Source organism: Leptodactylus fuscus, chromosome 11 (assembly GCF_031893055.1).
Source record: "Leptodactylus fuscus isolate aLepFus1 chromosome 11, aLepFus1.hap2, whole genome shotgun sequence".
In the NCBI taxonomy this organism is placed as follows: Eukaryota; Metazoa; Chordata; class Amphibia; order Anura; family Leptodactylidae; genus Leptodactylus; species Leptodactylus fuscus.
The window spans coordinates 29,588,429-29,603,654 of NC_134275.1; the positions used below are offsets into that span (position 1 = coordinate 29,588,429).

At 40.7% G+C, this 15,226-nt stretch overlaps 1 protein-coding gene across 4 annotated transcripts in view; it reads left to right on the plus strand.

Annotated features, from left to right (window-relative positions):
• The window catches only part of DENND1A (DENN domain containing 1A), a 553,473-nt gene that overhangs the window by 458,702 nt on the left and 79,545 nt on the right, over nucleotides 1-15,226 (plus strand). For all 4 annotated transcript variants that reach the window (XM_075260171.1, XM_075260173.1, XM_075260172.1 and 1 more), the window contains exons 14-18: nucleotides 3,212-3,313; nucleotides 3,388-3,475; nucleotides 4,551-4,591; nucleotides 6,014-6,085; nucleotides 7,426-7,482. In XM_075260171.1, the coding sequence (XP_075116272.1) occupies nucleotides 3,212-3,313; nucleotides 3,388-3,475; nucleotides 4,551-4,591; nucleotides 6,014-6,085; nucleotides 7,426-7,482 (360 nt within the window). The remainder of the gene's footprint in view (nucleotides 1-3,211; nucleotides 3,314-3,387; nucleotides 3,476-4,550; nucleotides 4,592-6,013; nucleotides 6,086-7,425; nucleotides 7,483-15,226) is intronic.

Genomic DNA, 15,226 nt, shown 5'->3' on the forward strand with positions numbered 1-15,226 from the left:
CAGTTTTGTCAATAGCGATGTCTCGCCAGTATAAAGTGTATCGCAGAATGAGAAGAAATAGCATTCATAAAACATTTATAAGTGTAGCACAAGTAGGGCTGAATGTTGGCAGTTTGTTTTTCGGAAAAATAAATTAGCATACAAAAAAACTAAAAGACCTGGGAGTAATATTACTGATGTGACGGTTGTGCTGAAGTCTGACATTTATCCTTTGTATGTGAGCGAGCTTGTGAAATAATTATGGAAGCTTCATGGGCAAATCTGAAATAAGAAATATATTTGGAAGGAAGGATGTGGATCAGAATATAATTGGGAAAGATGTGCGGAGCGCAGGTTGCGGAAGGGTTCGTCTGAACCTTTGGGCCAATTTTATGTTAATGGATATGACTTGCATAAATAAGAAGAAAATTTCGCATCAGCACATTGGCTTACATAGAAGAGAGGGAGCCCCATAGCAATGGGGCAACTCAAGGGCCTAATGTATGTTTCAGACTTCACTCAATTTCCACCTCCTTGCTGTCTACTAATGCAGTTCCTCTATACAGGAACGTCCTGCACAGTTTGCATTCCCAAAAAAAGTGAAAGTGATAGAAAGAGAGGCATTAATCCTTGATGGTCCTAAGGGTCCCATAATAGTCTGTCAACCCTGAAAAACAGTACCAAACTAAATACTGGGCCTTGTAGGGCAGTTTCTAAACTTTCCAAAGATGCTATTCTTATGGGCAGCACGGTGGCTCAGTGGTTAGCACTGCAGCCTTGCAGCGCTGGAGTCCTGGGTTTGAATCCTGCCTAGGACGACATCTGCAAGGAGTTTGTATGTTCTCCCCGTGTTTGCATGGGTTTCCTCCGAGTACTCCGGTTTCCTCCCACACACCAAAGACATACTGATAGGGACCGTAGATTGTGAGCCCTATATGGGACAGTGATTGTCAACGTCTGTAAAGCGCTGCGGAATATGATGGTGCTATACAAGTAAGCATAATAAATAAATAATTAATAAATTCTTATTCTGCATTACAGCCAAGAGTTTTATTCTTTTGCAAAAGGACATGAGGAGTGTTTCTTCTCTTGGGTCTTTGCTTTCCACACCATATAACCGCCCGTAACTGCAGACAATGAGTGACGTAATAGGATATGTCACTCAAGCAGTTGAGGGGAGGAACTGGGTGGTAGTTCGGGACAGTTCTCTAGAGCAGAGAGAGAAGGCATGGCCCCTAAAGCCCTTTTCAGCTAATCTGCATAATAATATAATCCTGATTATGGAGCTGCAATGCAGAATAAGAAAGACATCCAATCTTGGCCAAGTATTTTTACTAGTAGGTGCTGGTCTTTACGGACATTGCTTACCGGATGACTTTTTTTTTTTTTTTTTTCTTATACTTTGTGCATTTTATCAAAGTAACTATATTACTATAAATTTATCTTGTAGAAAATACAAAATACACAAAAGACAAGAAAAAGATAAAGGGTACAAGTGATATAGGAATGGGTGGTAAAACAAGTGGAACAGCGAAGTCAATAATGGTAGGAAGGGAGGAAGAGAGAGAACAGGGAAGGAAGAAGGGGAAGAGCAAGTAAAGGAAGAGAAGAAGAGAAAGAGGGAGGTGTAAGGGAAGAAAGGGAGAGAAGGGGATCTGATAACTTTTTTAACATTTGACGAGTGAAGAGGAAAGTTTGGAAAAATTGAACAAACTTGGGTCTTGTTCTTATGGGGTTTTTTTAAGTTTCATTATATACCATATTATGACTCTCACTCTACGCCCACCATTCGGTTAATACTGAACAATTCAGTGATGCCACATTTCAAAAGCCATCTTTGGTGGGTTTTTCCATATGTACTATAAAGAAATTATGTAAACCCTGCAAAAAAAATAAAATCAAATAATAAGAAAATGAAAGCGCTCTTTTGTCTGTGTCGTGTAGACAGGAAAATATTAATTAAGGCATCAAAAACACAAGAAAGAACGAAGTATATCTATAGAAGTAAATTAGGAGCAAAACCGTTACTGTCATCTTCTGTATATAGCTAATGAAGTACAGTACGTGGAAATACATTACTTAGTCATTTGTATTCTTGTCTGCTTTTTTTTTTTCTTTTTTACTGTTGATGTCCCAAAATATGGGTAACTAGGTCCTATTAGCATAATAACCATCTTATATGGAAAATTCTTCTTTCATCTTTTAGTTTCAGTAGGTTAAACCAATATCTCAAAAAAGTGGAAGGGAATAAAAATTCACTCATGTAGCTCATGGATGGCTGATCTTAATTGACCTGTAGCTTTGCATACATTGTACTATTATGGAATATACTTCCAAATATTAGAAGTTATCCAGCAAACAAACATAATATTTAAACCAGCTCACTTATACGTGTAAGAATGAAAATAGTATTTGCACCACACTAATCCCTTGCCAATCCTGTTCCGACACTTCTTATGGTTTCTCACTGAACGCTACTTTCTGGTGCCTTTCCGTATGCAGAATGAAATACTGCTCAGGCAATCAGTGGTGAGCCGTATCACCGATACTGTCAGTCATTGGCTGGTGGTCACTTCCTGTATGTTGAGGAAGTAGAGAATGGTAGTGACCCCAAACAGTACCAAAACAGGGACTTTTTTTGTACACTTTTAATTTTCATTTTCTTATTAACATTAACATTCTTAAACCAAGTCAACGGCTTGGGTAGAAAAAAACAATATGTAGTGTAAGGGTTGGTTCCCATAGAGGACTATGTGGCAGTCTTATGACCCAGATTCTACTCCTAATTCCAGCCCTGTGGAACCCACTTTGGTAAGCTGAAGCTGAGTTTGCTAATTTGCCACAAGATCTAGATACACTTTATATTTTCAGCAGAGTTGCCCTACAAACTGCGGTATCTCTTTTTGAGTAACACAACGATGACAAAATGTAACACACTGTTCACTTCTGCATAAGAGTTTCCATTCTGTTCCACTGTAGGGCCAGTAAAAACAGTCTAATGACTGAAAACAACAGATTCCGAGGACCTTCGTTGAAGATAGTGGAGACTGTCGGTGTCTGTTATTTTGTAACAGACAATACCAGATGACAAAGTCAATCTTTGCAAGACTTTTTTGTCCAAAATTTCTACCGGACGGAGACTCTGACACAGATGTGAACGTAGCCTTATCCTCTCTGTTTTCTGGAAACTTTTTCTTATACTTGATGGCCATTGTCTGTCTGTCCCCCACAGGAGGAACCAATTACCTTTTGTGAAGAGACATTTGTGTCCCATCGTTCCAGTGGGATGAGACCATTCCTTCAAAATGCAATTCAGCTCCAGCTTTTTAAACAGGTACGAGACATGAGAAACCTCTTGCACAATTGTGCAGTTTCCTATTATAGCACATTTAATCTCTTTCTCTTCAGTTCATAGATGGGCGTCTTGACCTTCTGAATACTGGAAATGGATTCAGTGATGTCTTTGAAGAGGAGATAAATATGGGCGAATATGCAGGTACTGAATATCAGAGCAGATGGTTATAATACCTTTTATTTGTAGCCTCCCCTCCCCCACTGTTATGCTGACTACCAATGTCATTGTATAACAGCATCCTGTGATTAAATATATTAATTCTGGTTGTAAACCACCCAAGTATCTTCTGTGTAACAGTTTTTTTTTAGCTCTGTATGTTTATTATATATTACCGTATATACTCGAGTATAAGCCGAATTTTTCAGCCCAGTTTTTGTGCTGAAAAAGCCCCTCTTGGCTTATACGCGAGTCAGCAAAAAAAAAAAAAAAATATATATATTTTTTTTTAGGAAGGGCGGGGGGTCTATGATCAGCCAAAATATCAATGTATAGAATCTCCCATAAAATAGTGCAAAAAAAAAAAAAAATTAAAAAGAAATAAAAAAATAAAAGTTCTAAATCACCCCTTTCCCTAGAATACATACAAGAGTAGAAAATTACTGTGAAACACATACACATTAGGTATCCCTGTGTCTGAAAGACATTGCCCGGTCTACTGAATATAGGAGATCTGCAGTGCTCCTGTTTCGTCAGGAAGGGGTTAATAGCAGTACAGCAGATACCCTATATTCAGCCAGGCTGAATTCCAAGTGGGGGAAGAAAAAACCCCAGTCCTCAAGCTCAGGGAAGGGGCAGACAGACAACCAAAACACCCCCTCCCCTTTCCCAGCACCCAGCATCTACTGCACCCAAAAACACCGACCATTTTAATTGTAGAAATTTTCCAGTGTCTGCTGCATCCCCCCCCTCCCCCAGGCTTATACTCAAGTCAATAAGTTTTCCCAGTTTTTTTTTAAGTAAAATTGGGGGCCTCGGCTTATATTCGGGTTGGCTTATACTCGAGTATATACGGTATATTAGGCAGTTTGTGCTCAGTTCACATTACCATTGCCTCTCTGTTCTTCTGCTTCGTAAGAGGAATAGAAGAACGGAAACATAGACCGCTAAAATAGCGGTAACACATGGAGTCTGACATTGTCCCCGGTGCAGATGTGAACATAGCTTTACTTTGATTTATTGCGATTTGAACTTTTTTTTTTTTTTTTTTTTTCTATAGGCAGTGATAAGCTCTACCATCAATGGCTGTCAACAGTGAAAGTAAGTGCTGTATACCCAATATATACAGTGTTACATTAGTAATGGTATGCATTAATAAAATTCCGTCTTCATAAAATTTTTTAGTGATACACTTTACAGGCTTATTTGATTTGTACTTCTTTTTTTTTTTATATAAGAATCTTTTCCAATTCTTTACATTTAGACTCTTGTTCTTCAGATATAATTTTTGGTGTAGGAATGTAGGATCAACATAAAGATATTGTCTAATCTTGACAACTTGTATTAGGGCTTCCACCTAGGTCGTCCCTCAATGAGCCAAAGCAAAGAGCTGCTAATATGGTGGACCAGGTCCTTTCATGCATTTCATGACAAGCCAGTCATTTGAATGGCCTCATGTTATGCTAGGGTCCTTGTTCAGGACATATAGGAAAAGTTTATTCAGCCGATCACCTTCTGAGACTGGACAGGGCCAAGGCTGTTATTTCATGAACATTCATTTCTTATGTGTTGAGAGAAACAAGAAAGTACTGACTAGTGCGGGGTGCTGCCTAGCATTAAATGGAGGCAGTGGATGTCCTCCAGCTCCCTCTCTGCCTCTTAAAAAAAATGGATATTTAAGCATAGGGATAAGGAGACTAAATGCGACGATGCCTGGGATAAATGGATAGCTTCCCCCAATACCTTGTCTCAGCTTAGCCTGGACTATGACTAAATACTTTGTGTTTGTCCCACGGTCCTATTTGGATGGATATGAGTGCCATGCGTATGTCGGTGTGGAGTTTCCGGAGGTGGTCCTGTGGGGGGAGGGGAGGAATTCTGGTTGTTTATGGTTTCCTGTGTACTATTTTTCTATGTTTTGGCATATTTTGTTTCGTTTTTCATGAATTCTTATATGATCTTAATTTAGAATTTGGGTATTTACTGGGCTTGTATTGTCCATTTCTCGTTACTTTCTCGTGTTTTTTCTTCTTTTCATGTATCCATTTGTACTTGAGCCCAGATCTATTCTTTACAGACAGTTGGCACCAGTCTCTCCTGGGCTCTGGCTTTTGTATCCGTTTCTGATCTGTTCTGTATTGGGTGGACCTCGTCTATTTGGGGCCCTACGTGGCCTCCTATTTTTGATGTCTTATGTCTTTTCTTTGATCCTTTAATAAAGTTTTGTTGATTCAAAAAAAAATGGGGGCAGTGAGGGATCTGTCACATCTGTCAATATTAATGTAATAGCATCATATTGGAATTGGAAGCTGATCTGCAGTACCTGGTCTTGCCACTAACAAAGAACGGGGCTGTCTACTTTCTTCTCCATTTTCTCTATATCAGCTGCTGAGAACAGCTGATCGCTGGGGGTTCCATGTGAGGGACCCCCACCTAGCTGATATCTTTAGGAAAGTTCATTAATATTTTTAGCCCTGAAAACCCCTTTAAGAGCAGCATCTGATGAAGCCTTGTTTATTACAGAAAGGAAGTGGGGCCTTTCTCAACACTATGAAAACCAGAGCGAATCCGGCAATGAAGACAGTCTATAAGTTTGTAAGTACCGCAGTAAAATGACAGTAGAGATAAGAAGATTTACACTGACTCTCCTCCACTGAACCGTACTAGGATGCCTCTCTTAGTAGGGGCACTATTGATTCCATTGAACCTCTTAAATATTTATTAGAAGGAAAGGTCTCTGCTCAGAAATAAGCCTCATATGTGTAATTGAGCACTACATGATGTAGATTGATCATGAACTGGCAGGGCAGTAGACCTGCATTATTCCTGGTTGCACATTGTCCTACACTTTCCCTGGGCACAATTCTTCACTTGCATGTCTAATGAGAATCCAACATTTTTGTAGAGTGACCATGTGGGGCAGATTCACTAATACTGTGTGTAATAGATGGTGACAAGACATACTTAAAATGCACCAGATTTATCATAGTGTCTCATACTGGGTGATGTCTCTAGTGCATCTTTGCATTGTCTAATTTAAGCTTATATTGCCTTTATATTGGGATGGTTTATGCCCAAAAAACTACTAAAAGTTTTGCAACACAATGGCATGTCTTTGACCACACCTCTTTCTGCAGGGCCACACCTCTTCTCAACAAGCTTGCAACCCTGGCACTGGCCCCTATACTAGAACCTAAATTAAAACACAGTGTCCATTATTAAGGTCTCTTTCAGTGCATTTTTGGTTTATTTCAGTATAGGGACTTGAAGACATTGGGATAATTGACATTATTTGTGGGCTTAGGTGGGTTGTTTTTTTTTTTAAAAAAATATCTACTATTACCTCATAGTTATAAACTCCTGTCTTGCGGGCCATGTTATGTTGCTTGAGAGAAAAAGGGGTGCTGGCATCTCTGGGGAGTATGTTATGGGTGCTGGACAGCCCACTTAATGTAGCAGTATGGGCATCACATGTAGGCTGAAGCCAGAAGAGTGCCCTTCATAATGTCATTTGACTGGCATCTTATGTACACCGTAGCTTAGTGCATTTGGAGTAGTAGGCATCCACCCCTCATGCATTATAGGTGCGTGAGTGACTTATTTACACCTATGCAACCTTCACCATAATTCACTTGGACCTGTCTACATCCTGCAGTCAACCAGTGCCCCATCTAATATTTGGTAATATAATTTGTTCAGTGATACAACACTGTAGCTTAGTCCTATTCACTTGAGTTGCAGTACTAAGTACAGACACACTAGTAAGTGTGGCACTGTGCAGATCACTGGGATCCCAGGGATCCAACCCCCACCACTCAAAATACTCATAGTATTTTGTGCAGATAGGCAAGTCCCAGGTTACCTCCTTAAATCCAGTGTCTCTGGTAGCTTGCTGCATCTACATACTAAAGTCTAATCATATTTGTCTCCCCTAGGCTAAAGACCATGCCAAGATGGGAATTAAAGAGGTGAAAAACCGCCTGAAGCAGAAGGTACTCGTCCACTTATTTTTGGCTAACTAATTGTGACTACACACAAACTGTGTTTTTAAGAACTACCTTGTCTTTGTTACTGTATATGCTATGACGCTGACTATGTGCAACAATAATGGCACCGTATAGTAATTGAATTATACTCCCATGAGGTCACTGACTAAGGCTAGGTTCACACCTGCGAATCATCTACGTTTGAGGTTTCCATAAGATTTAGGCGCTGTGTGTTTAGGAGATCTGCTCTTTAATATTCCACTTGAAAGCATACTGTAAGTGAGACTGGACGCCACTTTTGGGAAAACTAAGACGTTCCCTAACAAATTTCTAGTTTCCATTCTTTTTCGGGTTCTGAATTAGTACCTGATTTTCATTAAATAAGTCAAATATCCAGACATTGCACAAAGCCAGCCCAGTACAGCTAAGGGCAATGAAGAGGTTACTGTCCCTGCGGGTCTGGAGTATAGAAGGAGTAATGGTCTCATCCCGATAATGATCTAGGGTAGTGAATGGGTTTATTTCACATTTCTTGTAGCCAAGGAGTTAATGCGGTTTTTCCCATAAAAATGAGGTTTTCCCATAATATAAGGTGCTGGTGTATCAGTAGTATAGGCCATTACTTAACCATCGGTGGAAAGACCGCCCCAGAAAATTCCCAAGATCAGTGGGGGTATCAGGTGCCACGGATTCTGAGAGTGCTGAGGACCAAGCACTGGTTTAATGCTGCATCCCTTCCTAACATTTCCTTACATAGAATGATCTTAGGGTAGTGGAAGCTTTAGTATCCACTTCTTGCGTGGGCCAGTACAGTGAAGTCTTAATACGTTGTATCTAGTGGATGATTCACGATCCTAGACCTTATCGGTGTCTCCTGGCTCTGACAAGACACTGAATGTGATACACTCAATTCATTGCTCCCCTAGACTGATCATACAGGGCAAAGGATTGAGTCCTATGCTTGTGATTGAATCACTGTATTCTGATCGTAATATCCTTTTATAGACACTTGTCCTATTCTTTAGACCACATCTTCAATTTTGTCACCTAATTTTAGGTTACTTCCTTTCTAAGCTATCTAATATAGTCAGCATTTTTGGTGGTGTTAATGGCGGCTTCCCTGCTGGTCTAGGGCAGTTTAAAGGGGTTTTACCATAAGGCTGGTCTTACACGACCGTAATGTAAGTCCACAAATGGTCCGCAATTGAGGGTTTTCAATTGCGGACCACTTGTAGACACATTATATTCAATGCAGCCTCTTACACCACCGGACAGTTTATCCGTGGTGTGCTGGACCACAACCGAGGTCCGCACTTTATAGAACATGTCCGTAATGGCCGGTAATTCACGGCACTGCACGGACTCGCCCATAGAACTCTATGGGCGAGTGCGGCAGTTTACGGGCATCTGCGGAGTCTGTGTTGCTGATCAGCAACTAGTATTGCTGATCAGCAACTTGCGGACCGTAAAAGCATTACGGTCATATAAAATGTCTTATAAATTGGTGCAGCGGGTTTTATATTTTTACATTTTTGTAACTGGAAAAGGCAAATAGACTAGTAATAAAATTAAATTAAATAATTTTTAATGAATACAGTAACTTTAAAAAATATGTATATTTTTTCATCAGTTTTATATCACCATGACATTTTTTAAGCATTTTATTACATTTAAGCTGAAGTATTATTGACTATGCTCTGAGTACAGTCCTAAAATTTGCTACGTTTTGGGGACTGATCTCTATATCATTCCCCAAAATGTAGCGTTCTATAGGACAACCAATATATACTATACTTTTGCTACATTAGTTTCAGGATATGAAGGGGTCTCTACATGTAACCATATGTGTCTTGGCATGGTGTCCTGTGCCTCCAACTGTGTTAAATATAATATTAAATGGATTTTCTAGGCAAAATAATTGACCTATCCTTAGGATATTTCATCAACTAGCCTCTGCCCGTGACTTCATCTGCATGTTGTTGGCATCAATGATAGGCCTATATTCAGCAAATTGCTGCCATCGATGGTCAGCCTGCTCCAGTGTTTCAGCAGCTCTTAAGCTGTCCTGCTGCTGAACTTGTTCCTCACGCCGTGCCTGTGATTGTTCCGGCATCTCAGCAGCACGCTTGGATGCCATATAATGAGCTTGTTGTTGGCGTTGATGATCTGCCTGCTCTGGCATTTCGGCAGCTGTCAAGTTGGCCTGCGGCTGAACTCATTCCTTGCGTTGTGTCCGTGATTGTTCCGGCATCTCAGCAGCTTGCTGGGATGCCATATAATGAGCGTGTTGTTGGTTTCGATGATCCGCCTGCTATGGCATTTTGACAGCTGTTAAGCTGGCCTAGCGCCGAACATTACTCGCGCTGTGCCTGTGATTGTTCGAGCAGCTCGCTGGGACACCATATAATGATCGTGTTGTTGGCACCGATGATCCCCATCAGCTCCGCTTGAGGAGAACTCTGTTGATTTCTGGCTACTTTCATAGCTGTCGTTGTCTTAGAATTTTGCAACAAATTAGATTTTCTTTTTCCCCGGCATGTTTAAAAGTAGCAAACTGCCAATTTGGATTAAAGGTTTTTTCCCATTCTCTGTGTCAGTGTGTTGCCTGGAGCTGATCAGATAATATGTAAATGCTTGTACACAATCCACTGAGTGTTAGCTGAGTGTTTACACAGACCTGACCTGACCAGGTAACAGACCTGGCTTTATCAGAACCTGAGATAAGCTGCAGCCAAGAGCAGTGTAATATAGTATGTGGACATAAAATCATAACAGTTGTGAAGCCATGTCATTTACCAGGATATGTGTGCCTATGTGTTAATTGAGGTTACAAACTTTCTATGTGCCAAATTTCATTCAAATCCTTTCAGCCGTTTTTGTATGATTGAGTAACAAACATACAAATATCCAAACACATAAACTTTCACATTTATAATATTAGTAGTATTAAAGCGTATTGGGGATCCAAAACCCCGGCACGCAAATGAACAGGGCCATACATTGGTACAGCATCTGTGCTTAATATTACCACTCTGCCCATTCACTTGAGTGGGACTAAGCAGCAATCAGACCATGCAACCAAAGTGAAGTGGAAGTGGCACTCAATGCTGCTGCTGCTTCTTCGAACAACTGATCTGCAAGGTTCCCTAATGTCAGAATATGACGATTCTTTGATTCATAACCTATCATAAGGATAGCTCATCAAATAAAAAGTCCTTGAAAACCCCTTTAGGCCTTTAATTAAATAAAGTTAAAAAAAACAACAAACATTTACGGTATTTATTTATTTATTCTTTATTACTTTTACTGTAGTCTTGAACACCTTAACCATTTTATATATGTTGCTAATATTCAGGCCTATGTATCTCAGTGACTGCAGATCACACAATGGCTGCAGATCACACAATGGCTGAAGATCACATAATGATCCCTGTGCGTTCTGATCTTGTGGTCAGACAGTAGAAGAGGCAGATGGATAAGACATCATTGTATGCCAAATTATATGGATTCCTGTCTGTTCTCCAGTTCCTTCCTGCTCCGGGCACACATACACTCTGAGCAAGAAGGAGCAGGACTTGGGAGCAGACAGATAAGTAATGACCTAATACTGCTATAAGGTGGACCAGTTAAGGGGCACACCACAGGATACTAGCCCCCATCACTGCCCCTACACTATATAACGGCCCCATCACTGGTCTCCATACAGTATGTATGTTTGTAAACCCAGACAACCTCTTTAAAGAGGTTCTCTGGGTTTGTCTGGGACTTTAAAGAGGTTGTCCGTGAATTGGAGCAACTCCTGTGGTAGCCAGGGAGGTGAACATAAAACAAAAAAAAGCAAACAAGCTTTCCTGTCCCCTGCAACTTGTTTGTCCTCTGCCAGTGTCTGTTTGGTCACATAGCGGCACCTCATTTCTGGATATCCTGCACCTTCTATACTTACTTGGTCTCAGAAGTTACATGAACTGACTGTAGGACTCCCTTTAAGAAGGCACCAGCACAAGACGGAATGGACATCGGAGCACCGCAGACAGGTTAGTATGTTTTTTTGTGTTTGTTTTTTATTTAAATATTTATTTTACTCTGCCCTTCTGCTTGCCACATGGGTTGCCTCAATGCTTGGACAACCTCTTTAGTGTATGCGCCCACGTTGCAGAAAAGCAGCTTTTTTTGTTGCAGATTTTGCTGCAACCTTTTTTTTTTTTTTGAGCCAAAGTCATGAGTGGATTGATCAGAAGGGAGAAGTGTAAGTACAGTACTTCCTACACCTTTCACATTCCTTCTGCAGCCAAAACTAGGTTTGGGTAAAAAAAATTTTTTTAAAAAAGCAGCAATATAAGCAACAAAAAAAGCAGCCTTGAAGTGGTTATCCATATTCCTACTCTCATATTTCTAGTCCCAGATCCATCAATATTACATATATGGGGATCTGACAGCCAGGATCTCTGCAGATCAACTTTCTCAAGACAGTGCGGCTACAGGTAATGTTAAAAATTCCAGGAGCGAGTGGTGCACATCATAGGACGACTCCCAACATGTTTACCTGTATCCGCACTGTCTCAGCACATCTGGTCTGCAGGGGTCCTGGCAGTGGGCCCCTGGAAACAATTCTGCTGGTGGGCCCTAGATATCAAAGTCCAACCCTGCATACGTTTTCATTGGAGATGTATTCACAAAACATGATGTCAAAGACATAATATCATACACGACATACTTTGTAAAATGATTAGGCCAAATCTGCTCACAGAGGCCGTCACTCCCCCTCCTCCGCTCTGCAGTCAGATTTTTTCCCGACTGTTAAATGTATAAGGACTAGATAACGTTATATAAAGCCACCTACTAGTTATTGTAGTTTTCCCTTTGTCGTGACCTTTTATGGTCTAATGAACTCGATCTGGATGAAGAATAGCCATCGGATGTCCCCAGCACTGTATTAAGGTGGATCCGTTTCTGCTTTCTTGTGTGACCTTAACAGTTTAGGTCACAGTCTTGATCCTTATTTGCAATTCAAGCCACTATCTGAAGGGGGCAATGGGTAAAGCTCAGAATCTTGATTATGTGTGAAAGGTCAATACCATAAGGATAAGTATCTGGTGGACTGAATACATATATACTGCACCTCACCACCCCGCTGTATAGTGCAGTAAACTAGCAGAAGTTAAAGCTGTAATATACTCCGGTCCCTGGCTGGCATAGATTTCAGTATTGGTGTATGAGATCTCCCAAAAGGCTGCAGATTATTAAGAGTCCATAGCTACGTAATAACCCTGACAAATGTTACTCTATTAAGACCAGCACACAAAGTGGTGTTTTTAATAAATCATGCCACTGGTGATTTGATATATTTGTATCAATCTATACATATACTTTAATCTATACATATATACATTGGCTGTGGCCTAACTTGTAATGGTGTAGTGCTCTATAAATGATAAGAGTGTATGTCTCAGTTTTTAGGATTTAGCTTAGGTCAGCTTCAGAAAAGTGTATTATGGGTGTATTTTCACACCACAATATTACGGCTTAGTTTCCTGGCCCAAGCATGGGTCTACTGACCAGAACCCATTGCACCATAGAATTTGTTGTTGTGGTGAAATCCGGTTGGTGTCTGCTTGGGCCGGGACATTCAGTTTCAAAAATGCGCCCATAATCTCATGTGCAACTAGCCCAAGTCAGCCTTCTCTTTATGTCATCTGTCAACCCCCCACCCCCCCATGCACATTGGCTACTGCTGCAGTACTAAGATTTGTAATACCTGTATTCCTTTAAGTCAGTATCACATCTTATCTGGCAGAACCCTTAGGTATGACTACAAGGCAATGCTACGTAGCTAAAAGGAACTATAGGGCATAACAGGGTCAGCATATCAAGCATTTTTTGTTGTATTGCTGCGGGTTTACACAACCTGTTTGCCCCGAGGTCTGGAACAGTATTTTTTCGCCCTAGATGATCTGTATGGGCCAATGCCATTTTCTATTACTTTTTGAGCCAAAGTTTTGCTCTTGTTTACACAAGACTATATACAATGCCTTCTCTGCTATGATATATTCTTGTAGATATAGCTGTTTTAGTCTATGACAGTAATTTCTGGGTTATTTTTGTTTGCTAATTGATAATGGTAGCGGTCTTCTATCCTGCACTGCTGACTATTCCTCTCTGTATTCCAGGGCCATGACATGTAGCTGTCAGGACTTGCGCAGAAATAGATATATCAGTGATGGGTAGATGTCTTTCACATCAGAGACTGTCAAACTAACTTTCAATTCTGAGATTGTCAGGTGTAGATCTGGATGCAGGAAATGTCAATGTCAGTATATCTGTCACTTCATGACTGTCCATTGGATACCTGTACATGTTGATGTCATACTGGAATCTGTCAGTGTAGAGACAGCTAATGTGACAACTGTCACATTAGGTGTCATTTAAATACCTGTCAGTATCGGCACAGTCTTATTTGTGACAGACATGGTTCTTGATACCCGGAGAGGGGAACACTCCATATATATTTATTGAGGAATAGGAGAACTTTGTAATCTCTCTATATGACCATCATCAGATATTCACAATGACATGGTCATCTGTGGTCAGCAATAGAACTGAAATAACTTATAAAATGAACCTGTGGTGAATTCAGCTGCCCTATCTCACAGCAGGATATATAGGTTTATATGATAGAGGAGAGAAGCTGAGCTCTGTGATATAGGGTTATATGATAGAGGAGAGAAGCTGAGCTCTGTGATATATAGGGTTATATGATAGAGGAAAGAAGCTGAGCTCTGTGATATATCAGGTTATATGATAGAGGAGAGAAGCTGAGCTCTGTGATATATAGGGTTATATGATAGAGGAGAGAAGCTGAGCTCTGTGATATATAGGGTTATATGATAGAGGAGAGAAGCTGAGCTCTGTGATATATCAGGTTATATGATAGAGGAGAGAAGCTGAGCTCTGTGATATATAGGGTTATATGATAGAGGAGAGAAGCTGAGCTCTGTGATATATAGGGTTATATGATAGAGGAGAGAAGCTGAGCTCTGTGATGTGTAGGTTTATATGATAGAGGGGAGAAGCTGGGCTCTGTGATATATAGGGTTATAAGATAGGAGAGAGAGAAAGGCTAAGCTCTGTGATATATCCTATCCTATCCTACTAATCCTATCCTTCCTATCCTCCTACTAATATTATAAATGTGAAAGTTTGTGTGCTTGTTACTCTTTCATGCAAAAACGGTTGAACTGATTTGGCTGAAATTTAACACGTAGATAGTTTGTAACCTCGATTAAAACATAGGCTACTTTTTATCCTGGTAAATGGCATGGCTTCATGACTGTTATGAACTTATGTTCATACTAGCCTCTTCCCGCGACTTCATCTGTGGGTTGTTGGCGTCGATGATACGCCTATATTCAGCAAATTGGTGGCGTCGATGGTTTGCTTGCTCCGGCATTTTGGCAGCTCTCAAGCTGTTCTGCTACTGAACTTGTTCCTCACACTGTGCCTGTGATTGTTCCGGCTCGATGGGACGCCATATAATGAGCGTGTTGGTGTTGATCATCCGCCTGCTTCAGCGTTTCAACAGCTGTGAAGCTGGCCTGCTGCTGAACTCGTACCTTGCGCTGTGCCCATGATGGTTCCAGCATCTCAGCAGCTCGCTGGGAAGCCATATAATGAGCGTGTTGTTGGTGCTGATGATCTGCATGCTCCGGCGTTTCAACAGCTCTCAAGCTGGCCTGCCACTGAACTTTTTTCT